This window comes from Clinocottus analis, unplaced genomic scaffold (assembly GCF_023055335.1).
Source record: "Clinocottus analis isolate CAN_PGR_092001 unplaced genomic scaffold, fCliAna1.0.p SCAF_2, whole genome shotgun sequence".
Lineage (NCBI taxonomy): Eukaryota > Metazoa > Chordata > Actinopteri > Perciformes > Cottidae > Clinocottus > Clinocottus analis.
This window is the reverse complement of record NW_027175931.1, coordinates 19,200,155-19,226,622: the sequence shown is the minus strand read 5'-3', so window position 1 is coordinate 19,226,622 and position 26,468 is coordinate 19,200,155. Positions and strand designations below refer to the sequence as shown.

The 26,468-nt window shown below is 41.9% G+C and overlaps 2 protein-coding genes across 5 annotated transcripts in view; one reads left to right on the top strand and one right to left on the bottom strand.

Moving 5' to 3' along the window:
• rtn4rl1b (reticulon 4 receptor-like 1b) overlaps nt 1–11,997 on the bottom strand; it is a 125,219-nt gene extending 113,222 nt beyond the window's left edge. The window contains exon 1 of the mRNA XM_068585768.1: nt 11,481–11,997. Coding sequence (XP_068441869.1) covers nt 11,481–11,493 — 13 coding nt within the window. The 5' untranslated portion in view covers nt 11,494–11,997. The remainder of the gene's footprint in view (nt 1–11,480) is intronic.
• Nucleotides 11,998–13,313: 1,316 nt separating this feature from the next.
• The window catches only part of dph1 (diphthamide biosynthesis 1), an 84,392-nt gene continuing 71,237 nt past the window's right edge, over nt 13,314–26,468 (top strand). For all 4 annotated transcript variants that reach the window (XR_011077981.1, XR_011077980.1, XM_068585851.1 and 1 more), the window contains exons 1-3: nt 13,314–13,485; nt 14,984–15,133; nt 21,553–21,616. Coding sequence is in view for 2 of the 4 variants with exons in the window: in XM_068585851.1 (XP_068441952.1) it covers nt 13,434–13,485; nt 14,984–15,133; nt 21,553–21,616 (266 nt within the window). In the remaining 2 variants the exon portion in view is untranslated. The remainder of the gene's footprint in view (nt 13,486–14,983; nt 15,134–21,552; nt 21,617–26,468) is intronic.

Sequence of the window (26,468 nt, the reverse complement as noted above, 5' to 3'; positions counted from 1 at the left end):
ACACACACACACACACACACACACACACACACACACACACACACATCCTCACAGCCCACTTTCTCTCCTTTTCCCTCCCTCCCATCCACCCTTCACCTGTTTCGCTCTCTCCTTACCAACTCTCCATTTCAACAACTCTTTGTACTTGCTATGTTTTTTTTTATTGTTGACAAAGTCATTGCATGTATTAACTTCCCTTTGACCAGTCTGTCACAGGCTCTCCCCTCTGCAACACAATGTGTGTTTTGGAAAAGAGCTAGCTTAATACCACTGGCAAGTGTGCAGACATCTACCTTATACCTCTTTGGCATGCTTTGTGGTCTCTCAAAGAGAATGTCTCACATTCCCCAGAGAGTGCAACACAAATATGTAAAGGGATGTAAGCACAGTAAACAACACAGCCTGCCAAACACAGCCACATAAAACATGTCAAAACATACTATACTGGGACAACGTGGCCAGGTTCTTGTTTGTTATCTCAATCTGGGGATGCTAGGTAGCTAAAAGATGAATCCAGATTGGGATGCTAGGTAGCTAAAAGATGAATCCAGATTGGTTGACTGATCTGCAGCTACAAGAGCGCGCCGTGTGAAAAAGTGGCTCCAGTGGATGTTGTGCACTCGGCTGCCTAACTCTTGCCGACTGTTAACCTCCCCATCCATCAGCAAAGAGAGCAGCCGTGACACAACAAACCTGCTTCTTCCATTAGAGCCATGCCAGAGCCTAATTCTTGTCCCTGCACTCTTTCTTTCCTCTGTATCTCCCTGTTACAATACAAAAGCAGTCTGCCCCCCTCTGCTCCCATGAAGTGAGCAACTAAACAAGTCTTCAACACAAAATAAAATGGTGTTACCTTCTCCTCAACGCCTCTCTGTTCTCCCTTGACGCCCTCGTCTTTGAGGGATGACGGGGCTCACGTTGGCAATAGAGCAAATTAGCACACAGACGCATTGGGATAAAAAGACCAGCTCTTATTATGGCCAAAACGCACGAGCACACTTCTGGGAATAGAGATATGTAAATGAGCTCCACGCACCAAGTGCTGTCTTTTTCTGGGCTGTTGTTTTGCTCTTTTAAATAATTGACAAGGCTATGCTTGTGAAAAGACAGGGACAAATCTGCTGAGTTAATGTCCCAGTCAGATGAATTTTAGCACCAAACACTATCAACCCACCCCCCCACCTAGAATTGTTACCACCCTGGCAGTTCATAAATCTTACATAACCCCAGCTCAGCAATATAACAAATCCATTCCGCCAGCATGTTCTGTTTATTGTTTTGCTGGAGAGCTGGCAGTGGATGACATCTATATTTACTCTCTAGATTACGTTCCGTTTCCAAACAACATTTTAACGTCAGGCAGGTCTCTGCATTGGGGCTGGGGACATATTAGCGGGATTGCTGAGGGCAAACTGTTGGCTGTTCCCGGCCATCTGGGGAATAAAAAGGCTTGTCCCTTTTTGTAAGAGTTGGAGCTGTCAGAGGTGCACACATGGCTCAGACAGTGATCTTTTACTGGGGGTGTTGGGGCAGAGTCGTGGCTGTGTTCACTGTCACACTGTGGCATCTGTGTTCCCCGGCCTCCCATGGGAATGAGCAGTGCGTGATTTTGGCCTTGAATGGGAGTAGCAGCTATAAGACACAGCATACATGGTAGTGACTATCTATTAGCCTGACTTTTGGGTTTGTTTGCTTCTTTTTTTGGGGTTGCAGGATGCAGCTTTCTCTTCAAGGTCCCTTGCCAGCCACAGCAGATGGGTGGAAACCTCTCTTCTGGATAAAAACAGCTCTGAGCTTTCCCCTTTTGCTCATCATTAAAATCCCAACAACAAAAAACTACGACAATAAATCCACATCTGACGGTGTTTTCACTCAAACTGGACTTACATCGCCTTCGCGCCACACTGTTGTGACATCTGTCCCTCCGTTGTTCCAGAATGACAGCCAACCAGATGACGAAACATTACGAGAGCAGTTTGCTTTCCGAGCAGTTTTTATCTAAAACAGAAATGCACCTGGATTTTAGCCTAAGCAATGTGCAAAGGAAAGTGCCTCATTAAGATGCACAACCGAAACCCTGCAGGATCAAGGTGATTGGAATGTAAAACAAGCAGCTACAGGCTCCACTTCTCACAGCTGTGTGTCATCTCCATCATGAAGCAGGTGGGCCCCACACCACATGCCAGAATTAAAGTAAAAGGCACCACTGCATCAGTTACGGAAAAGGGCAAGGATATGATGCAGCACAACAGCAACATACGTGAAGCATTCTCAGCGTGTCATTTGAATCCAGCTTGGGCTCTGTACTCTTTACCAAGTACTGGAATAATTAGCTTATCTCTGGCACACAAAACCGCACCTTGCACCTCCATTGTGTGTTTATGACGCAAGGTCGTAATGGCTTGAATGCCATTGCTGAAGCGCAAAGCTTACCAAAGAGGGGAATCCAACACATGTCAAGGACTTCACACTCATTCACAGCAGTGAGACACATGCAGAGAGAGAGGTCCTCTCCGCAGCAGAAATGGCATTTCAGATTTACATGTGGGGGGAAAAAACGAGAGGGTAAATTGAAACTGGTGAGTCCAATACATGTTATCCCTACTGTACGAGCCTTAACAAGGTCAGAATACTGCTTCTGCTTCTGTAAATGACTACATTTCGGACTGTAAGACAATTGTGAGGGATTTGCATATAAAAAGAAGTGTGATCGTAGAAAAGACCTTGGCCTATATTCTGTAATTACGACAACTCCATCTGTCTCTCACTCCTGACTTTTAAATAACACTCATCCATCCTATCTTTTGGATTCCGGGGTAAATCCTCTTGTCCTCCTTTAGGCATTATATAAGACAACATCTGGTGGCAGTCTACATCTCATCGATTCAATCTTGAAATGTTTAATACAATTATCTTATCTTGCTTTCAAGGAATATTTGTATACACGGCTATTGTAATTGTTAGCTGAATGTGAGGAAAAGTCCAAGCTTACTTTGTTTAGACCCCAACAAGATTGCAATGGCACCGCCACAAATTGTCCTAATCGCCCCGCAGTAGGTTAGAGCGGGGCTGACTTTTTAAGTGGTTCTGCAGTTGCAGTATCACAGGCCACAGCGTGCATGTACATCGCAGGACATAATTAATTCTCGCAGGCTGCAGCAATTACCTGAGCCCTTACTGTTCCTAAAAGTCAGTCTGATCCGTGACAGACGTATGAGCACAGATAACATTTTCCAGACACAGACACGACAGATATTACAAGCACTAAGCTCAGATGTGACTGTGACACTAGCCTGTCTCATTAAAGCCACGGACGAGGAGGCCGGCACTGGAGCAGAAGGTGAGTGGAGCGAAAATTGAATGGAAAGACGATTCTTGCTCTTTTTTCTTCATCACATCCTCCACTGAGTGTTTTAATTTCACTCGGCAGCCAGAGCAGACACTTTCATTTGGAGGCACCCGTTGTGGAACTGTGGAAACTGGAAATGTTTGGCTCCAGACCTCCTTTCCCTTGTGTTTGAGTCTTCGCAAGAACCCCAAATTAATTCCAATATTTGTGTTTATTGTATGTATTTGTTCAGAAAAGTCTTGGGAGAAAAAATTATATCTGCAAAAAAAAAAAACCAACCTTTAAAAGGTATTCTGATTGTAACTATGAACATCCTGCATGATATGAGCCACATTCCCCAAAAATACCTCCTGGAGCGTTAATAAGACAACGTTTTGGAAAGATTAGGACCTAAATAATCAAAATCTGCAATAAAAATTATAATAAAACAAACCTTGGTCTGTTAGGAAGGAGTTTCAGTCAAAAAACTGTGTCGTTCAGTTCAAAAATGGAAAAATTATGTATTTTATGCCAAAAGATTGTCTGAATGAATGAAAATGAAAAGTACTTTATTAATCTCCAAGGAGACATTTTTTAATGAATGAGGCATGCTGGGACTTAAAATGGATGCAAAAGGATTTTTGCACACGGTTTCAAAAAGGTTAAACGTGCTGTGGGATGTTTTAGAGAATTATGTTGTCACGGTCATATACATATGTATAAGAGAATGTTTTATTCACCTAGTTGTATGTCTCAAAAACAGTAGCACCAGCAACAGCTGCAACAACACATAAGCACACACACTTTCCCAGCAAACAGGACAGATTTTGGGCAGAATCCAATACCCAATGATGAGAACTATGTAATAAGGGAGGGAATGGGGGCGTTATCTGCCCTAAGTGTGAATAAATAATATGTTTGTGTGGTGGTTCGAGGGCTGTTTTAGAAAGAGGATGGCGAATGCTCTCGTCCAAACTACCGGAAGCAGCCTGTTTTGCTCGTGACAATGACTTGTTTCAACTAAATCTACGTAAAGTGAACGTCAGCGCAGTCTCTCTCTCCTGTTCTGTGTTCGGTGGGGGTGCTGAGTGTCTTCTGGAGAGAGTTGTGGACTCTCCAACTCGTAGTCAGTTAAGGAGATGGCTCAGAAGTTACTTTGCTCCAACTGTGCACACGCCAGAGACTGAATAAGCCATTGTTTTCATGTCAAACATCTTAAAATAAATGAGTTCTGACTGTGTGATTTGGATGGAGTTTGAGATTAATCTGTGGTATAATAAACTATATGAATCAATGCCAGGAGTCAGATCAGTTCAGACATACTGTCACACAGGAGGTGTATTCCCAATAAATGCCCGTGCTTTCGAGCTCACGTACAAACCAAACCGCACCTACGTCCTTCTCTTTGTTTGATAAGGAACAGAAATGCACATGACAGATGCTCCCTTCTCCCCTTTTCTTAACCTCTGCTCCATCTTGCAACGCTATGCCACTCCATCTTGAGGACTTTCTAACTCTCAATGCCAAAAGGGCAGATGCCCAGGTGCTGCCGTAGCTGAATTGCTGTCCTCAGCACTCAAAGCCAGTGTCGCATGGTGAGGATAGCTTGGGAAGGGGGGGGAAGAAAGGGGGGGGGGGGGCTGTCAAAGTAACAGGAGAGCACCTGGGATTACTGTCAACCATTTCCTGGATGGTCCCTCTCCCCTCTCCCACCTGTCTCGTTGAGAAATGGCATTCACATTGGCATTGACCTTTAAACTCCAATTAGCCACTTAATAAGAAATGTATTATTAATATTAGAAAAACCAACAGGGCTTAGGTTGTTGGTCTCTTTCACCTCATTATCATTCGCTAATGACCATCCTTGCATCTCATTTCCACAACAAAGGCTGAGGAAATGGGGTTTGCACATGAATCAAGTGATTTTTATTTATTTTTCTAAAGGGTATATGGAGATGGACAGATTTTTCTGTGCATTTACAAACAAATGTTCAGTCCCTTTCCAAGTTGCAAGGTCCTATGGATTTAATCACTTAGATGCTTCTTCTGACTGCATAAATAAGAAAGTACTCAGCTGCATAAGAGCACTGCATCCACTTCTAAACTCAGAGTCCTCATGCTGTAATTCAGTGTGAAATGGTTGACAGGGAAGTGTGAAAATGGCTTCCAGGAAGAAAAAAAAGAAGTGACATGCACACCAGTCAGTGCTGCCTTCTCCACACAAACACAGACTTGTTAATTATTTGTCATCTACTGCTAGGTGTCACGTGGTGAAACTGTGCCAGAGGCTTCAATGGAAACACTCCTGAGTATTGGCCACTAAATAAATAGCTTTTGGATTAGAACAATCTCCTTTGGCAAAATAAGATGTTTGGAATGCACCAGCGGTGCATTGTATGGCTGTATAATGAATGTGACTCAGCTATCCAATAAATGGTAATGTTCCTCCATTAAATACCCTTGACGCTGTGTTTTCTGGGATGGATCTACAGTCTTCACAATGGGTCAATTTGTTCATGTTTCTGGTTGTCTTATCCCACTTTTCTTTATCTACTTCATGTCTCACTTAGTCGATAGCATTTTAAACAGAAGAAGGTATTTTTCCTTTTTAAACACGTGTCAGACAGAAGTAGAGATGTTTTCCTCCTCTCAAATTTGCTTTCTATTTTTTAGGCGGCTTAGATAGATTTAGGGGATCAGTTTGAGGTTTATATTTTTGCTCCTCTCTACATTATCTTCGTGAGTTCTCTCCAAACCTCTTCTCCTCGAAACCCTCAGTCATCAGTCCACACGGCCTCTTGCGCGCACGGAAACACAAGCCTGACTGAAAACTACAACAATGTAGAGTTGACAAGGAGGGGTAGCAGAAGGCTGACACTGTGATAGGATTGGGAAGATAATAATATGAGTAGGGAATCTTTCTTTAAATAGATCTCTCTCTCCGGGCCCTGACAGTGGCTCGAAGTTTGCGACACACTACAGAGACAGATGGAAATGCATTGCTCGTGTGTGATGTCACGGAGTCATTTCACATCACTTGCATGAGGTGAGCTTCAGGGCGCCGCATGCGACTCCTCATTAAGAAAAGCCTCTGTTTGTTTAGGAACAAAGATAGACCATTTGTTTTGAAGCCTCCAATATTTTGCTTCACAATCATCAGCAAAGCACTTGTGGTCTCTGAGCCATATTCATGTTTGGTTAAAAACATCTGGCAGAAGAGAGCAGCCCCCTAGATGTGGGCTGATGAAGAGCCGCTCCGACGACATCGTGGGACACGGCCCGACAAGCTAAAGAGCAGAGGTTACAGGTGTTTCCCTTGTGTTGCATTCATTGTGCTGGACTCATTTATGGCAAATCCCCCAACACCGTCTGCTACCACTGGTAACAACATGAGCAACGTGCTACTTTTTTGTCAGTGCTCTTAATAATTGCGGTTGACTTACAATGTACAATTACTACAAGATTTCATAATCTCTACACGTAATTATCTCTGCATATTGTCTATCACTGGAGATGGGAGATTAAGGAACCGAATGGGGTGCTTTTTTTGTTTAGTTTTACATGACATAATGTTAAAAAAAAGTCAAGTAATTAGTATTACCATTGCTGATGTGTTTGCCAGCTTGCACAAACATAAAGCCTGCCTGATCTGTAGTGTTCTTACAGCCCGCCTTTGTTCTCTCTGAGCTAAATTCCATTAAAAAATGCTCATCACGTTAAATGAAGTCAATGCAAATGCATTTCCCAATTAGTCTTATCTTGCAAGTCTGACGCTTCCAAAAAGCAAATCTCACTATAATTGTGTGTGTATGTGTGTGTGTGTATGTGTGTGTGTGTGTGTGTGTGCAAGCATGTGCGCACACACACAGTTACACACACACAGTCACACACACACACCCTTGCTTCTGTGAGCCTACTTTTAGGTAAGAACTTAGAAATACGGTTGATGATGGATGAGCTTAAAGTTCAGGTATAAGGATTGAGAGGTAATGCATGCAGTGCTGATGCTTAAAGCTGCTTATCAGTGGTTTTGCATGGTTTAGCCTGTTCAGTACACATGATGTGTATATTACATTGCAAACAAGTTGTCCATAGCATGGTGTCGACAATGAGGGATTTATATGCCAGGTAGCCATCAGTTACAGTTTGTGCAAATTGTAATGAAAAAATAACTTAATGAATAGTCTCTAAAGATTGATACTGAATAAACTCTTAATATATCTACGGTACTTAACTGATCACACATTGAGACTCCACCGGCCACAAAGGGACATATCATTTAAAACACACACTCCGTGCAGGTAACGCCGCCATTCATCCTCCTCATTACATATATCTCGTCATTTGTTATTGACCACGTCCACCAATCAGTTCCCAGATATTAGTGTCTGCGCATGATGTTATCCTGGCCTGTGGCCCATACTCTGGTTTTCCCGCTCCGACTCTTCCTGTGGGTCAGTACTCAGATGCGCACCAGGTCATAGTGAATCCTTCCAGGCCCCCCTCTTTACCCTAACTTGTCCTTTGTAAGGCCAACTACACAGTTTGTGGAACGGGCCGCATCCTGTTCTTCTGACTGTTCCAACAACATGTTTTTTTCTTATGCAATGTTCTCTTCAATAGGCCTGGCTTCTGCCAAAAATATGTACTGTGTGTACAGAGGAACATTAGGAAAGTGTGCGTGTGCTTAAGTGGTGTTGCAGCTGTTTGGTTTGGTTTGATTACTTTATTGTTACCGTGGGTTGACTTGGTTTGCAGTAGTAAAAACAGTAGAAAAACAGTAGAAAAACGGTAGAAAAACGAGGCATCCATTTCGAAATAAATTACCACAAACACGGACAACCAGACAAACATGATAAGAGTAGTCAAAGCGCCACATCAGTGCTGTTATAATTACAATTTGTACACCTGCGTGATGGCTGCTGGAACAAAGCTGGTTTTATACCGCTTTGTTCTGAACTGTGGTACAACATACCTCCATCTGTTTTATGAGACGTACAACTACTCATTGGATTTGATATTAACTCATGTGTATAACACATTTCCTTATACAGTATATATGCAGATGGTCGTGACAACATGATTCTCTAAAACATTTCTCCTCCCACAGTTTGAGGATCTACTTGTAGAGACTCAAAACTCAATGGACACAAGTCATCCACTCCAATGGTGATTTAGTTGCAGGTTATATGGTCTCTGTGGGGTGCATAGAGATGGAATGAGGCTCTGAAATGTTATGTAGTGTGCACTTTGACTTGTACTTGGCAGCACCAAAGAAAATGATTTTTCAAATAGTTTCTTCCTTTAATAGTCCTGCAACAGTGATGAAGAGGATTAAAAAGAACATAGGTGAATGTATGTTGTGTGTGAGTTTCCTGTCCTGCAAATTGATTGTTATGCTGTTCTAAAATGAATAGAAAAACAGTGGCTGCCCATGGGAGTGAGATAATCTATCAGGTCAGTAATACATTTGTCGCAGAGGATCCTCATCGTGAAATACAAGGATGTGTGCATATGTCTTTGAGGTTAAAGTGAGTTGCAAATCGATACAAGTGTTTATTTTTCCAGCTAGGACGTGAGATGCTAACACTTTACAATCCAAAAGGTGGCACAAAGCAACAACAAAAAAGCCCCAACTGAGCCTCCTCCAATAATCCCGAATATCATGTAGCAGGAATTACAGCACTTCATTGCATGGTGTATTCAGTGGGCATCTCGTTCATTCCATCTTAGAGCGGTTCTGACAGACAGATCATCCCTTGTGCCCACTCCATGGCTGACTGGTTTTGAGGAAAAGAGAGATTGTGAAAGCGAGACAGTCAGAAAGACAGAAAAAGCCAACACAGAGATGGAGTGACATGTATGCCTGCAAGGCTACGCAAATGTGCCCAGAGACGCAATCAATCAGACATGTTGTTGTCGTATAAACCAGAGAGAAGACACCCAATCAGAATCACAAACACCATTCTGACTGTTCAAACAGCGATATGAGGACTATGTTGTCTCACCTGCAGTTGAATACACGCTGCAACTAATGCACACGCCCAGACATATTTGTGGATGGCATGGACATGATCACACCTTGTCGCAGCATTGATCAGCCTGTACAAACTCACGGCCCGCAGATGAAGAGATCAGCAGCCGGTGACTGTCAGACAAAGAACCAAAAGGCCAATCGGGAAATCTACGCGTCCACCCCATTAACGTGGTAATTATGCACAGCAGTCCAACGACGTCAAGTCAATTTGGGAGGGGCTGCCAGTGTGTGTCGACTGAGACACGTTCCTTCTCTGTGTTTGTGAATGGCGGACATGTGACAGTGAACGCTGTGTCCGGTGCATCTGCCGGGCTTGGTAGAATGTGTTATTTTAGGTGCAAAAAGATTCAAATTCACCAGAGAATGTCTGCGCTGTTCCTGCCAACGCTGACGCATCTCTGCCTCACTATTATGGACTCAGACATGCTGGCACACTGAGCACTTTTGGCAGACTGGTGAAGTCTTTGAAGTCGTTTGTCTTGAATTAAGTGATTTTCTTTTTCCAGCACTGGTAAGACAGTTGATCTACGTATAAAAAAACCTTGGACAGAGTAGGGATGGAGCATGTCTTGAGTACAAAATCCCCACATGCCAATCGCCTTCGGTTTCAGCCTTCCATTTAACCCTGAACATAAATGGAAAATGAATTTGTGCTGAGGGAAATCGTCTCCTTGAGGATCTGTTGTTGATAACAATGCATTATCAACAGTAATAGCATTGACCAGCATATCCATTAGTTTGACACAAAAGCGAGACAGACATGTTTGCTCATACATTAAACGGTGAAGAGCCTCTTCTGGAACGCAAACCGTGACTCACCCTAAAAAATCCAGACGTAACACTTCTCATGAATGATAAATAGGTCCGTTATGAGAGGCAGTTAGTTTAGACAATATAGGCCTTCCCTAAAAGCCGTTATAGCTATGAGCACTCATCACCCCGGTGTGTCCCATTTCGACTGCTGGAATAGCAATAATTGATCTGATGGCAGCAAGAAAAACACGTTGTTTTTCTCTGCCCCTGAGGCACCCAGCAACACACACACACACACACACGCTTTCTAGACAGATGTTTTTTCACAAGACCGACTGACCAAAAACAAACATAAACACAAGCAGCGATTGTTTTATGATGACCCTCACCAAGCACGCCTCACTGTATGCTTGTGTACAAGGTTTTAATTCATGGTTTGAGTATCTCTTAAGCCTCTTTTGTTAAATATAAACTGCATAAAATAACAGAACAAAAGGAGTATGGCTTGTTCCCACTCCTGACAAAAACCATACACAAGACGTGGTCTAATGCAGTGGTTTCTAAAGTGAGGTCTAGAGACTTCCAGCGGTCCCTGGGGGGGCTCCAGCAAAATGAAGAACAGTCTCTCACTATTATTTCACTCCCACGATAATAGCACAATGGGAGCATGTATTACTGTAATCTCTTCTCATTAGAGATTAGAGTTTTTCCTCTCCCTGTTGTCAGACATCCAGTGCAGACAGTTATGCAGCTGCATGGCCAATTAAAGCCTCGAAAGAAAGAGGCTGCTCCTTGGGACAAGAGATCATCAACTGAGAGTCTGTTGTGTAACGTGTGTCTCTATCTGGGGGATCTCGATATTAAAAGTTTGAGGAGCTCTTCCCTTTTATATGAGGTGCAGAAGGTCTCGAGTGTTCATATAGCGTGCAGCCAGGGGAGAATAACCCTGTGAACTGAGGTTTGATCCATCACATCTCGATGTACTGACACACTGCATATAATAACGCTTCAGCAGAGTGCAATGCTGAGAGAGATAGCCTCGTTGTGACCCGGGTACAACTCATAAACTGCAGTGCGGCATCAGCTGTATTAATAGCACACACACAGTAGTCCCCATGCTTTCTTACACGAACATGTTAATGCCCGTTCCTCGTCTGCAAATTAAAGACACGCATCAAATGGCGCATCGTCTGTAATAATAACGCGTCAGCGGGGCAGCGTGGTGCATTATGGATGAATCATATTTCAACATCTGTTTTATAAGTATAGCCCACCAGCATTGCATTTATACACGTTACGAGAGCGCACAATTCGCCTTTTCGGCGGAATAGACTACAGTGAAAAAAGTTGAGTCTTACTCACCCCTTTTGAACATTGTGTTGGCCTAGGTGTATCTCGTCTTCTGTCCTCTGAGAATCATCTATTCTTATATTCCAGACTTCAAACTTGTGCGCTTCAGTTTTGAAGTTGATCCGGAGCGTCCGTGGCTCGTCGTGTAAATGTCAGTTGTCACTCCTCATGATTCGCTCGCGATTCACTGGCTTGAGTTGCACCGCGGACTGCCGTGGGTTTGATGAACATTGACAACAGACAACAATCTCCGTTTCCACAAAGTCTGGCAGACCGTGTAGTCGGACCTGATGGGAAATTAGGCGACAATCATCGCGAAACGGACGAACTAAAATCATCCCCTCGGTCCGAAATAACGGTAACTCCACTGTGTGTGTGTGTATGTGCGCGCGCGCGCGCGTGTGTGTGTGATGAGCATAAACGCACAGTAGTCCGATACAACCTCTGATAGCCAACTCCTTTTTTTAGACGCAAATGACCGTAGAGGCTGCAAATCAGTCCTGGGGGCAAGTCGATGGTGAACACAAGCCCCCACCACCACCACCACCACCACCACCAGCAACAGCAACAGCAGCAGCTCCCCTCCACACACACACACACACAGTCACACACACACACACTAACACCACAGATAAGTGAACTCAAGTGGCCAATCTCAATTTCTTCTGCCGCTGCTTCAGATCCTTTCAAATCGCATCATATTCGTTGAAATCTCTAATTAACATAAGTTATTTGGATTCGCATTCCGCCTCTGATGTCGGATTATAAACGCAGACTCCTCAAATCCTCCTTAATAGTGTAGACTTTGATGCCTTCCGTTTCCTTAAAATCCCCTCTCTTTTTTTCAGCTAGACTCGCAATTGTTACATGTCTGTGATCTTGTCTGTGAAGATCTCTCTGCTTCCCACCGATGGACCAAAAAGCTCGTTGACGCGCTCGAGGAGGGAGAAAGTATGTTGCACCGCCTCAGCCCCTCCACCGGGCAGCATCCCGCTCCATCCCTCTCACTGCCGCTGTCCCTGTCTGCCCCGGCAAGACACACACGGCTCCCTGACACCCGAGGTCTTCATAGCAGATATGAGGTGACACAACATGACCAACTCTATGGAACAACATATAGTCGAGGACCAGACACCAGGGGGATTATCTGTGATGCTGCAGAGGGAGAACGCTTTCATTAGCTGATTTATTGATCACATAGTCCACCCAAATACACATTTTAAAGATAATAGACTGCTGAATTAAATAAACAGATCACTCCCCCCTCCCCCATCTCTGCATTGCACATTGTATTAATGACACGCAATATAAGATTATATATTTAGTTAGGATTTTTTTTAACTTTTCAATTGTATTGAAATATATATATATATATATATATATATATATATATATATATATATATATATATATGTATATATATATATATATATGTATATATATATATATATATATCAACTGTAATTCATGATACTTTCATTATTTTATCTCAAGCCTCGCTTAATTAACTATGTTTCGTAAATTCCCCTTCCTTTTCCCTTTTTTCAAAAATTTCTAACATGTTTTAGAAATACGTTTGGCTGCACGATATTACTTTTTTTAAAAAAGTATTAATGTAATGATTTACTTGAAGTTTATTTTGTTTTGTTAAACTATAATTGTTTTTTTTTTCATGACAGGCCAATGCAGAGTACTTTAAAACTCCTTTAGAGAACTGATTTGGTTGTAAAAAAAAATGAATTTTAAGGTTTACTTTCAAATTATATTATTGCCACCGTAGATAATGTACTTTAACCCAAATAAATACACCGCAATAAACTACAAGTCTATCGTCATGGTCCTGTCCTTCTGTCCCGTTCAGGGACATCGGTTACATCGGGGCTCTACTTCTCGCCACTGATTTCTGCAGTCCATTGCTTTTGTCTTTCTCTTCCTCACACGCTTCATGTTTGGTAGAAAGAAAACATGGCAGCGCCCTCGAGTGAAGTCCAGATTGTTGATGCAAAAAAGCCCACAGGTAAATATTAACTCCACATTGTATCATTTTTATACAGTAGAACGATACATGTGTAACTTCTCTGAGTGCTTTAGGGAGATATATCGCTTCCAGGTTGATGGGGAAACGTTATTATCCACTGCTACTACTGAGCAGTCTGCCTACAATGCAAACAAGCAAATGGGTAATAGCACTGCATGGTGTTTAGTTGCTATTCAGTTGCTATTTCCAGTACAATCAACATACATGAAGAAACACGTGCGCTTCTGCCAACGAGTTCGCATCCAATCAGCGTCCAGCGTTGTGACGTGTCAGCCGACTTCACGAGTCTGAGGGATGAGTTGTGTGTCTTAAAGGGTTTGTGACAGCAGGTGTTTGTCATTAGGCTCGTTCGTTAGAGCTGCGTCTCGCCTGCAATCCACGCGGGAGCGGGCGGCCGCTGCGGGAGGCGTTGACAGCAAACTGCGATCAAGTTGGACAGTTTTCAGCTGCCTTTTTAAAGCATTAACAGGAAGTCACAGAATAAAATACTTCCTGCTCGTTACGATATGTAGTCTACTTGTAGTTTTCAGTTCAAGTTTGGATTTATTCATGTGTGATTATAAATATATACATGTAGAAATGTGTGTGTCGCTGCATCCTTTGTTGTTTTTATGTCTGCCTGTGAAATACATTACTACTGGTTTTGATGTGTGTTGTATTAATATGATTTTGTATTATAAACCACACAAAATATGTTTTTGGATTAAACCTGAGGCTAATAGTCAAGAATCGAGCGTTAAGTATTACAACTACACATAATAATAGGATTTTCGACAACATGTGGTGTTTTCTGTCAGATCTAAGAGCAAGTCAGCTCTCCGATGTGGCCACAGCCAGGCGTTTCCCATTGCCCATTGTCACCACGAGGATCCCAAATATCTGTCGTAACAATTTCTATGATTGCCCACGACGGCTATTGTTATGGTTAATAGTCACATTTTCCGGACGAGTAATGCTTATATCATCATTCTATTATATCCAACTCTAAATGATCAGTGGTCATTATTTTATATTACTGTTTATGCTGTTTGTTAATGCACATGATGCATCATGTCTGTCAGATGGACTGACTGTTGAAATTGTATTGTGTCGGTCCCTCTGTACACATGACATAATTGCACATGGGCTCCCTCCTCTGTGGCTCTTCCTAACTTTTCTTCCTTTTTGGTTTCCTGGTTCGATGGGAGGGCCCAAGGACAGACGATGTATGGTGCTTCCTCGCTCTTAAAACGTGGCTTGGCCCTGTAGATCAGAGATGTATACGTGCAATTTACCTGAACTGTATTACTAGACACACACGTGAATGTTTGAAAGCATGAAATGTGCCGAATAATCCTGATGAATAATTTTATTGATTCAACTTTAATGTGGATTTGACTGTGACCCTCGCATGCTTGTTTCTGTTAGCTCTAATAGATGTGCTTGAACCTGCGTTCGCCGCACTGCTAACAAGTCAATCTCTTAACTCTCTCCTCAGTCCGAGGGCCACGGCGGGTAGCCAATCAAATCCCAGATGAAATCCTGCGAGACCTTGAATTACAGGAGGCGATCAAAGCCCTGCCTGCAAATTACAACTTTGAGATCCACAAGACGATTTGGCGAGTGAGACAAGCAAAATCTACGAGAGGTGAGCTTGGTTCTTTCTTAATACATTTGATTCAATGGGGGGGGGAGCGGCTTGCGAGCAGCGGGTGCTGCCGAAAGCCGCTCCGCCTCACAAAGCACTCACAGGCTGTGTCACCATACATCATTTCGTCTTCTTCATTCAAACATATTTATTGGATGTCCTTAACGTCGGTGTCACCTCAAGACACAGCTAGTTGTAGATGCAGGTGCCGCACTGTACTTAAAATGGTTACGTACGGTTATTCACACCTCATTTACAGCTGCTTTGCAAGTTAAAGAGTTAATGTATGAGCACACTGGAAGCACGCACCGCTGAGTGTCTTATACACAAACGCATGTGCAAGCTCCCATTCAAAATGCCATCCATTAATGCACCTGTGCTTTAACCTACTTTTCACAACTTTATTGTACAGTGTGTAACTTGCGAGGTTCACACAGGTTTATCCGGTGTTATAACAAATAAAAAAACAGACCCAGTTTCCAAAATGCCATGTAGGTCATCCCACAGTAACTCGGTCATCCCATTACATCACCGAACAACAAGGATTCAACAATATACATCGAAAGCAAAAAACAAGAAATTGGTATGTTTAAGTCACAATGTTTGTGGTGAAGTGATCCACGCAAAACAACAACTTTTTTGTTTACCGCCTTGTGTTATTGACGGAGTCGGACCGCTGCGCTCACGCTGCAGCTGATGGATGTCAAACTCGGATATCTTCTATCAAGCCATGCAACACGTATGTTTGTGTGTAGTTTGGACGACTACAAATTTTGTTGTAATGTCTTTTGACCCACACTGAACACAGAACTCTCTCAAAGTAGGAGGAACATCTTTCTGTTGATCAACTACAAAACTGGGACGCAATTTCAGTTGCCTCTCTGACAAGACGGTCCAGACTTCATATCTTTTGTTTGTTGATGTTATTTGAGGATGGAGGTCATTTTAAACCGACACAAGATATGGGTCGCATCCAATTGTATAGTCCAACAGAATAATGAAAGCAGAACCAAAATCAGAATTGAGTAGCAAGGCTTGCAGTATGATTGTAGCCTCGGGAGTAACTAAGGGCTCAGTGGGAGGCTTCATTGACACAGACTACCACTGTAGTCTCTGGCAAGAACCAAATCATATACTATTACATTGTTTTACTAGACTTTACGCCATTATAAGATGACAATTTAAATAAAACCGCAAGCTTTGAGGAGTCACCTATTTGTTTTTTCTCTATCCAAGCTGTTTTAAGAAAAAAAATAATTAGACTGGATCACTTTCTATTTGTACAGGTATTACTGGTCTAATATTTAAAAAACTCACTCTATCAGTACGGATATCAGTACGCCAAAACCTTAACCTTAGTTCTCTCTAATAACCTTTTTCTACGCCTGTGAAAACATCGCCTTCAAACTACGGTCTTTAATAAAGTTTCTTGTCAAAAACACAGCACGGTAACGTAATAATGTACCTTCACCTACTTTTTACTAAATGGCGCAGTCAACCGTCCTTCACTCATGTAAATGTCAAACTATGTATTCAGTCCTTCAATCTTCTTGGGTGAAAATATGCAGATGGCCTACCAAGTGGATTGAATAGTGTTGTTGTATATCTCTGTGGGGACTACGTGGTTTACTGCAGCTTTTTTGTTGTTGTGTGACCTTTTTATTTTTTGTATCATAGCTCTCTCTCTCTGTGAACTCAGAGAGCATAACTCACCTATTGCCCCTGTGTCTCTCTGTGTCTCTTTGTTTCCATCTGTTTCTTTGTCTTTGAACTCCTCTTGAGTGTCATACACCGTGCTTTTGAGATGGAGGACTGTAGAAGACACAGCAGACATTATTTTATTTCGCTGCCCAGACCCAAGTTCATAAATAGTCACATTTTCTCATTTCTCATTTTAATCTAATTTTGTGTTTTTTTTCTATACAATGTGTTGCACATCTTAGCTCTTCACAAGTGCAGCTTGGTTCAGACTATATTCTTCCTGCTGTTGGCTTGATAAACGTCACACATTCAGTTAAGATCAATAAAACACAAATGGAATTGGGTGACACTAACTAGCTGGCTTGAGTTTAATCTTTTCAATATAGAGAAACAATTGTTTGACTGATGCTTGGAAAAGGAAATCAGACATGACATATTGGGCTTTCCTTTTCCACATAAACACACACAGTAAACAAGATGTTTTCTTACGATTGCTTGAATGTGTTATATCACTTGTAAAAACGGAATAATAGATATAGACAATTCGACATCTCGATAGAGTTAAGGAAGCAAAAAGCTGTGCGGCCTTCAGTGTCTTGGGAGACCTTGAACTCATGGAAGTCTTTTCCTGCAGGGATTGTGAAATTCCCGGGGAGTTGGTCTGTTTTCCAAGGTCTCCTCACAACTTAACTACAGACAATCAAACGATTAGCACACTTGACACTTTGTCTTCAGATGTTTTCTGGATTTACAAGACAAAAAGCAACGTGTAGAGCGTTTAGTTTCTCCTTTTAGTTTCCACACTTTGTTCCCATGTTGCAGTAACGTTTGAGGGAGTGGGGAAATAAAAGTGAGGATGATTGTGATGATACTACTACTACTACCACTACCACTACTACTACCACTACCACTACCACTACTACTACTACTACTACTACTACTACTACTACTACTACTACTACTACTACTACTACTACTACTACTAATAATAATAATAATATGATATTTGCAAAGCAAACACGACCCAAAATTGCGGCAAAAAAAGACCATTTCATAAAAGCATTGAACACAACCAAACCAAACAAATAGCCAAAAAGAACAGTAAAAAACAAAACCATGGATACAAAAGAAATGTATAATAGATTATAAAACAACATAAAAGGGACGACATCACTTAAAAGCAATTCTAAAAAAAAGGGTTTTAAGAAGTGATTTGAAAGAAGTTATATTTTTATATATATAACAATTAATTTAGAAACATCAATTCTATTTTGCAAATGTACACATCCAGCAAAGCCAGAGATGGCACTGAACAGATTCAAGCAAGTGACTGGTGATTTGTTTTTCCGTCTGTGAGTATTCTCTTTGTGCGTCCTCCAATAACAGAACTACTGTTTTTATTCATCCCTTAATAGAACATGAGTCCCCAGGGAACGGTCTAAAATGGCCTTTTCTCCTCTGTCTGAACAGCGTGTTCCTTTTATAGAAGTAACAGAAGCGTTGGCTGCCAGAGTTCACTTAGAGCAGATCCTAGTCGGTATCCACAGATACCGACTTGGATCTCATAACGGTTAATTTTTTTTTAATAATGTTAATAATCTATTGCGTTTAAATTTGAGTCTACGTGCAGGATTAATAATTTAATTTAGCACAATATCACACCAACTAGAATCCAAAATGGCTATAAAGATGAATCAACACGTCTTAAAAAAGAAATCCCAAAATAATTTAAAAAATATAACCCTTATCAATGTAGCAATGTTTTATTCATTAGTTTGAGCTATTTGTTCCTAATTAACACAATTCCTTATTTTATGTCCCCTTTTTTTAATTTTGGCCATTTTGAAATTCCATAACATACGTAGTGACGCAGAGGATTGACGAGCATTTCCACCTGCATACACACCCATACACACAAGTCAATACAATGATTTTTATGTAGCGCGAAATCAAAACAGTTATCTCGGGCACTTTTATGATAGAGCATGTCTAGACTGTACTCTTAATAATGTTATTTACACAGACCCGAGAGAGAGAGATATAATCTACTACAGAATAAATAAACCCTGTGTATATATCCCTATCCCAGTCTTCCTAGTCATACCCTCCTGTTCAACATTCAGAGTAATCCCTTAGCTTTGTCCGTTCAGTCCACCGTTCACCGATAAATTGGTTTGTCCAGCAGTTTTCTAAGTTTACCTTCTGTCTTCGATAGTTAACGTAATCCCACATGTAGCGTTCTCGCAACTTGTATTGTGTTAGAACAGGGTTTGCATATAACCACATCATTAGAGGATTGTGGATTGACACTTCATGGAAGCCAAAAAAACCCTCTTTTTGACACATTGAGAAAGCTGCGTGTATGTAAATGTCATGGTCCACGTTAAGTAACGTGTCCAGGAATAAGAAACCTCCCACGCTCGTTTCATCCTTCGTCCCTTTCCCCAACCGTGTGGTTTAGATTCTCTGCTTTGTAGTTGAAGGTGTGCACTTCCAAACGGAGAAGCACTTCATCATTTTTGCCTCAAACATGCAGTCAAGCCGGTCCCACCTCCAGCATCTAACTCACCTTTCGCCGGGGGGCAGCCGATGGAGAGAAAGCTCTTTGCCTCTGTCAGCTGTGGCAGAGGTGTGCGCTGAAACCTTTCTCTGTTAATAAACTTGCCCTTTTCTCAGTAATGACCTGTCTTTCACTGTCTGCATGACCGCTTTGTGATCCCTTAACCTTTGATCAGTAAGAAGTGCTCTCGCTCCTCCTCCTCTTCACACCGGCCCCATCTATCACTCCATCTCATGGCCATCCAGCCTCAACCTCCTTGGCCTCTTGCCCGTCCCGGCTTTTATTGTTCAATGCCGTCTGGCCCTGAAGTGTTGAAATTGTTTCAGGCCTAGTCATGTGAAAACACTGCGCTGAATTCAGTGTCTTTGAGTTGTAAGTGTCCACCGAGACGTTGATGGATTTATTAAAGTGAGGTGCAGCAGAGTTTGACTGAGAGAAAAATGTCAAGGTTGATTGAAACAAAGTCTTTGTCTCCGGGTGCTCACTCAATGTATCTGACGTGGTAGCTGGGACTCCATACTAAACTGCTGCATACCTGATGGATGCATGTTTGTGATCATCTTAAATCTATCTACATGCAACATACATTGCTGCTTCATAAACGGGAGATGGAAAAATGACAATTGTTGACAGCAGAAGCTTAATATTTTACACAATTGCAAACAGACAAAATCACATTCTTGTAACAATCAGCGAAAGATTACGTAATGAATCTGTTAATTAACAGGGTATTGAAATTTAGACATTGTTTATCAGACTAAATTGCCCAAGATCCTTTTGGTTTCACCTTTTTAAAATGTAAGCAATTCCTGCTCTTCTGAAAATATAATCTATTTGGGTATTGGACTGTTGATCATTGGAAACAAACGCATAAACTTTGAATGTGTTGGACGGGCTTCTGGGAAATAATACTTCCCCATTTTACGATATTTTATGAACAAATAATCATCTGGATAAGTGTACTCTGTAGAATGCAGCTCTTTGCCAGGTGTGTCTGCAACGACCACTGTTTTATTGCTGCAATGAATGAGTACAAACAACGATTACCCCCCCTCCAGCTCCCTTCCCATCTAGAACACATGCGTATCAGAAGTGTTTTTCATTCGCACGTCTTATGCAACAAACAGGCTCTCATCATTTTAATCTATGCAGCTGTCTGCTCCGGCACCACACAGCTTCACTGCAGTTCACTGTGTAACACTTCATGTTGACTGTTTAACACTTCCTCTCCCGGTCCTCCAACTGCCAGGTCGGTTGTGTGTTTCGTTATTTTAGCTCTTAGCTCTGTTGGTTTTAGTAGCCTCAATAGCTGTTACCTTTGTTAGCCAACCACCAGCTAGCTCCCCTCCTAGAGACCAGAGACTTTATATTAGATGTGGATGCAGTAACCGTGATGCCACCTTTTTTGCTTTGTGGACTTTTTGAAGCCTCAAAGTTCGGCATTTTGGCCGTCGCGAGAGTGGAGCAACTAAAACTGTTTGAAATAACTTTCGCCAACTGAACAGACAGTGTAGGAGTAGTAGTAGTACCAGTACTAGTACCGGTACCATGTGACAGCAGTTGAGATGCTTCCAGGCCCTTTTGTCTGTTTAATCAAAGATTCTCCACGCAGAGTGAGTCCTCTGAGACAAAGCACACTTGGTAAATCCTGCCCTAATCTTTTTCCATTCATCTCAGTCGGTGTCGCACATGAGTAGATGTACATTTTTCCAGCACTCAAAACCTTCAGCAAGACCAACGGATAATTGATTGCTTGATTTCAATTTTTATAGAGGCTCCATCTATTTTCCCCCATTGAAATCGATCTTGTGTGAAGTTTGGTGGTGGTGGTAGAGGGTTGGCGGGGGGGTCTTTTGCAAAGAGGCATGAAAAAGAGAGAGTTAAAAGGTTCTGTACAAGCCATGAGCTGTAGCAACAGACTTGTGGTTATTGGTTTGGAATATATTTCCAACAGCCCGTCCCTTGCTGAAATAAACCGACACTGTGCGGAGGGGAAATTACCCTGAAATGTCACCATTTGCTGTCAGTGGAGCACTCTGAACCAGTGGCAGAGGATATATGAATAACTGTGCTGTCCAGGATTTATTAAATAACATGTTGCCGTCACTCTAACACAAGTATGTAACTCTCTGTTTGCCCTTTTTCCCACTCTCTCCAGTGGCCCTTCAGCTTCCAGAGGGCCTCCAGATGTTTGCCTGTGTCATCGCTGACATCATTGAGCGGTAAGGTGGTTATTTTTGATTGCTTAACTTATTTGATAATCCGTATGAGGAAGAAGCGGGCGTAGATGTCAAGCCAGTGGAGAAGGAACCTTTAACTGCCAGCAGTCACTTGGTACTCTTTAGAAGAGCGAGAGCTTTATCGTAATTCCTCGCCTTAGACCCAATCAGGGGTTCGGCCGAAAATGAAACATGATTACGCTGTTTTAAGACGCAGTGGATATCACAGCTTCCCCTGCTCACAGTTGAAGGAGGAGAAATATATTATTCTTGTTAATTACATCTCGTTTCTGTCTGCACGTGCCCTCTTGCACAGCGGCACTCGATCACACAGACAGCACAACGCTTTCTAATTTTTCACCCTGCAGTGAGAAGTGCTACAGCGTTAATGTGCTCTTTTTTATGCTGTGTTTTGCCCCCACCCTGTGATAATTATAACGTATGCTTGGTTAATAGCAACGCACCTTCTGAAAGAAAAAACTTCTTTTGTGAGGGTCAAAGGGAAGCCAATGAAAAAATGGCTCTTTTTTTGTTTTCTCCCTTCCCTGATTTCTGTCTCCGTGGTCTCATTTCACATTCAGTCGGCCTCGGTTTCTCAGGAGCACTCTCCGCTAAGTGTTTTCTCCAAGAAAACGGCTACCATTACTAAACACCCAGAGAGGTGTCTTTTCATAGGTGTGTAGTCAATACTAACCTGATTACGAGATGGACAAGATGAAGAATTGAGTGGCTTAAACTGTCAAAACTTTTCAGGCGGGACGGATATTGGATTTCACACAGGAAACTTGGATCACATCAGTTTGACTATATAATTGTGCTCTCTGTGTGTGGCTTTATATGCCAAGACACATTTATTTCTCCTTTAAATCCAACGTATTACTCGGTGTGGTTGTCTTTCCCCTTTGCCTAAACTCTTTTATCTGTCATGTTACTCCATGTTTTTTGTCTTTTCTCTTGCTGTGTCAGACCTCTATCACTTTATCGATCCATCCTTACAGTCATTTCAACACTGTTTTTTATTATAAGAAAGATGATAGAGTGAAGTTTTCATGATACGGTCTGGCCTTATCAGTTCTGCTGCTATCAGTCTGAGAGCTACAACTGTTTACTGGATGGCTTTTATACGGTATGCCCCTGCACTCCACATTTATACGTTTGAATTGTCACTGCCTAACGTGGAGTCTGCAAAATCGGCCCCATCTCTTCTAATGAGCGCAATTAGTGGACACTAATTGCTTTACTCCTGCATCCACTATCGCTCATCTCTCTGCATTTTTCATGCTCCCTTTACCATCATGATTTCTCCCCGAGACGGCAGCAGAGAAAATAGTTCTCACGGTTTTTCTTCATTAGCTCCTGCTATATTGTTTCCCTTAAGCTAAATTGCTTCTATCTGTGCTGTCTCAGTAAATACTTGTATTTCTTTTTTGCAATTCAAGTCAGTACAGATTTAACAGATGGGTTCTTTGAATCCTGGATAAACGTCGCAGCCTTTGTGAAGTTACTTGCTATCTTGTGCATGGATTGACGGGTTAAATATATAATGTGATTGGTACAGACTGAGTTTCAGTACTGTCGACCCCTTACAGAATATCAAAGGTCGTGACAAACTCAAAGACGGATAAACATGTCGGGGATTTTGGATCATGCTTTCCTCCTTAAAGAATATTTCTATTTTAGTACGACTTGGGTATTATGTTTGCAACGTTGACCTTTCTTTTTGGTTATGATAACATTTTAATGACCGAATGTGAGATCTTGGAAAGTATACACTGCCTGGCCAAAAACAAAAGTTGCCACCTGGATTTAACTACTACTGCTTACTGTACAAGCCTGTGGGGGCAGTGCTATGATCTGGGGTTGCTGCAGTTGCTCAGGTCTCAGTTCAGCAACGACCAGGTTCAGGAATGACCAGGTTATTCCATCAATGGATTTTTTCTTAACAATGCCACAGCAAATGCTGCCGTAATCAAAGCTAAAGGCGGTCCAACGAAATATTAGTGTGACCTTTTTTTTTATGGCGACTTTTTGGCCTGGCAGTGTATCTACAATGCAGACACTTTGGTAAAAAAGAAGAGAGTTTGGACGGATTATTTAAAGCGCTTTATTTGGAAGGTAAACTGCAATTGAGCCCAGACAAAGTTGCTTTGTAAAACAAACTGGGAAAAATAAGTGCAATAGATATAAATGTACTTCATTATGATTTATAATTAAAGTAATAAATGATATACCAGCAATGTGTTAAAAGTACTTTCGAAATGAACAGGAATTAAAATTCCAGTATAGTATGATAAATATAAACATTGAATTGAAGGGATTGCCCCCATTGTCAAATCCAGCTTTTTGAGATTCGTAGTATTATCGGTGCAACCCGAGCAGCTTTTGCAGCTACTGGCAGTTGTGCGGTCTCTTATTTATTATACACAGCATGATCACCATGTTAGCATTATAATCATTGACTGGAAGCCTGGAAGTTGTCTCTGTAACATCACCCATCGGTTTCTGAAGAGCCGTTGTAAAGCTTTGGTTGCCCTCGCCGTGTTAGCAGTGGCAATACAGCCGAACTCCCTGCTAATCTAAAAATGGGCAAAGAGGTTGTGTTTTTAAGGTGTTTCCTCCACATCTTTTTTTGGACAATTGTGACAAATTGCGAGCTTTACGTCTTCTTCACTCACGCTGAATAACTCCCACCCTGACAGCGCATCAACACGCGTGTTTGTGGCTGTGATGTTGCTGTCTGTGTCACCGATATTAACGAAAGTTTTAACTGAAAGAATGCAACTCTTAAAAAATTGATATTACATAATCGGCTTGATAGAAGACATATTACTCGCTCTATTGAAGTGGTTGGGGCTGCAAAAACCATCAACTGCAATTGTTTAGTGGTGCTACAGCGTGGTGCCTCATTTATCTTCTTAACAATCTTTGGCTGAGTGCAGACAGCAACTCGCAGAGAGCTCACAAACCATTGGCAGCAAAGTTGAATTTTGGTCTGCCATCAACATATTTATAGAATTAACGTCGATAAGCAACAGTTGACATGACCTGAGGCTGGCAACGTTTGTCATTTCAACCTCTAAAAGCACCAGCTAAAAAGAAAAGGCCTGTATTATAATCGTATCTTTTAGAGGGAAAGATGACAGATTTGTTACCATTTGAGCTGAGGGGATTTCTAATTTGTATACTTGTATGCAGTGTAATACTTTCAGTGTAGCTTAGCTGTCATTAAGCGGAGCAGCTCTACAACAATAGCAGGTTGAAGTAGATTTGTTTTTTGTCACATATCAAATCATTAATATTATGCGCAGATCAGATATGCTTTATTTCCTCCTAAAAACTGTCATTTTGTTAAACATCAATACAACTGTTCCTTGTTTATTATAATGAAAACCTTAACTCGTCAGATAAAATATGTTGTTACTGATGGGAATGGTGTTAAAAACTATGAAAATAAGTTCTACTAGAAAACAAATATTGTTGAACGGGGTTTGTTTTGACCATGAGAGAGATAACAATGGTAAGCCCATTGGAACAGGGTCGCCATGAATCTGTGTACATACCTCAGAAAACACAACACAAGGTCTTTGCAAAAGTCTACACCCATACATTGGGACGCTGCAAGGTGTAGCTAATGTGACGGACACAAGCATGGCACTTTACAGTTGACAGTCCCAACTCGTCCAAGAGCTTATCGGTAGCAAACGGTGAATAAGGTCAACACCATCTGGTGACTCCTTACCGTGTGAGATTTAATCCTGATGTGGGGATCAAATTGCAATATCTGTAAGAGCTAAAGGAACTGAAGGTCTTGATTCAAGTCAACAATCCCAACACAAGAGCTCAGAATTTGGCTGATACCGTCGCAGGTTTAACCTGCAGGTGAACCATTTCTGTCTCTGTTTAATCTCCCCCCCCCCCCACAATCCATCCCCTGTCTGTTGCATTGATTGAAATGCAGCAAATGGGCATGCCAATTCTAATATGGATCCTGCATTGGACATGAGGGTGGATTTTGGACAGTAGGTGACGGTAACCTCTAGATGTTTGCGCAGCGGGCAGCTAACCTCATGTCACCGAGCTTATGTAGAGGTTTACCACAGGTCCCAGGAGTTGGGGCGGCTGTGGCATCACCATCACTGCCACAGTGATGGTGATGTACTCTGGGAGACGAGGCTGAGGTCCATATCCAAATGGGGATCAAACGGCTAAGCTGCCCTCAGAGAGGGGGACCGCTAAGTCTTAATGAGAACAAGCAGCACTGATTTATGGCCATGCTGCATGTTAATACAAAACACACATTGTTTACATATGCACATTTCTGACTTTAAATAAACCAAATTATACAAATTAAAGTGGCAGTAAACAAGTTTTCAAATTTTCCACATTAGTGTTTCCAATTGGTATAACTGTTGGTGCCACTGTCGCAATGACGGTCAGATCACTTTCTGAGCAACTAAACCAAATTCAGTGACTCATTCAGACCATCAGGTAGAAATCCAGAAATATATTCGAAAATATTATGTTTATGACCAACGGTGCTCGGAGTAATCAAAGTCCACAGCTCATCTGCCAACATCATGGAGTCTTTTCCTCTTGCTCTGTGCTCTGGCAGTCTTAGCAGCATTAAATATAATACATTTTACGCAAAGGCCATGATTGTAAAGAGTCCTTTGGTTTTTAGCCTTGACCTGGGATCAATCAAATCCACCAAAGGGTTACAAACAAGCTCTAATGGTTATGGGTGGTTAGCCAATCCAATATGCGCCTCAAAAATGCCATACTATCCACTGGGAATGGTGGGTAAGGCAAAGCTCCCCTCACTTTTCAGAATTAATTTTTCTACTTAAATTTGGCT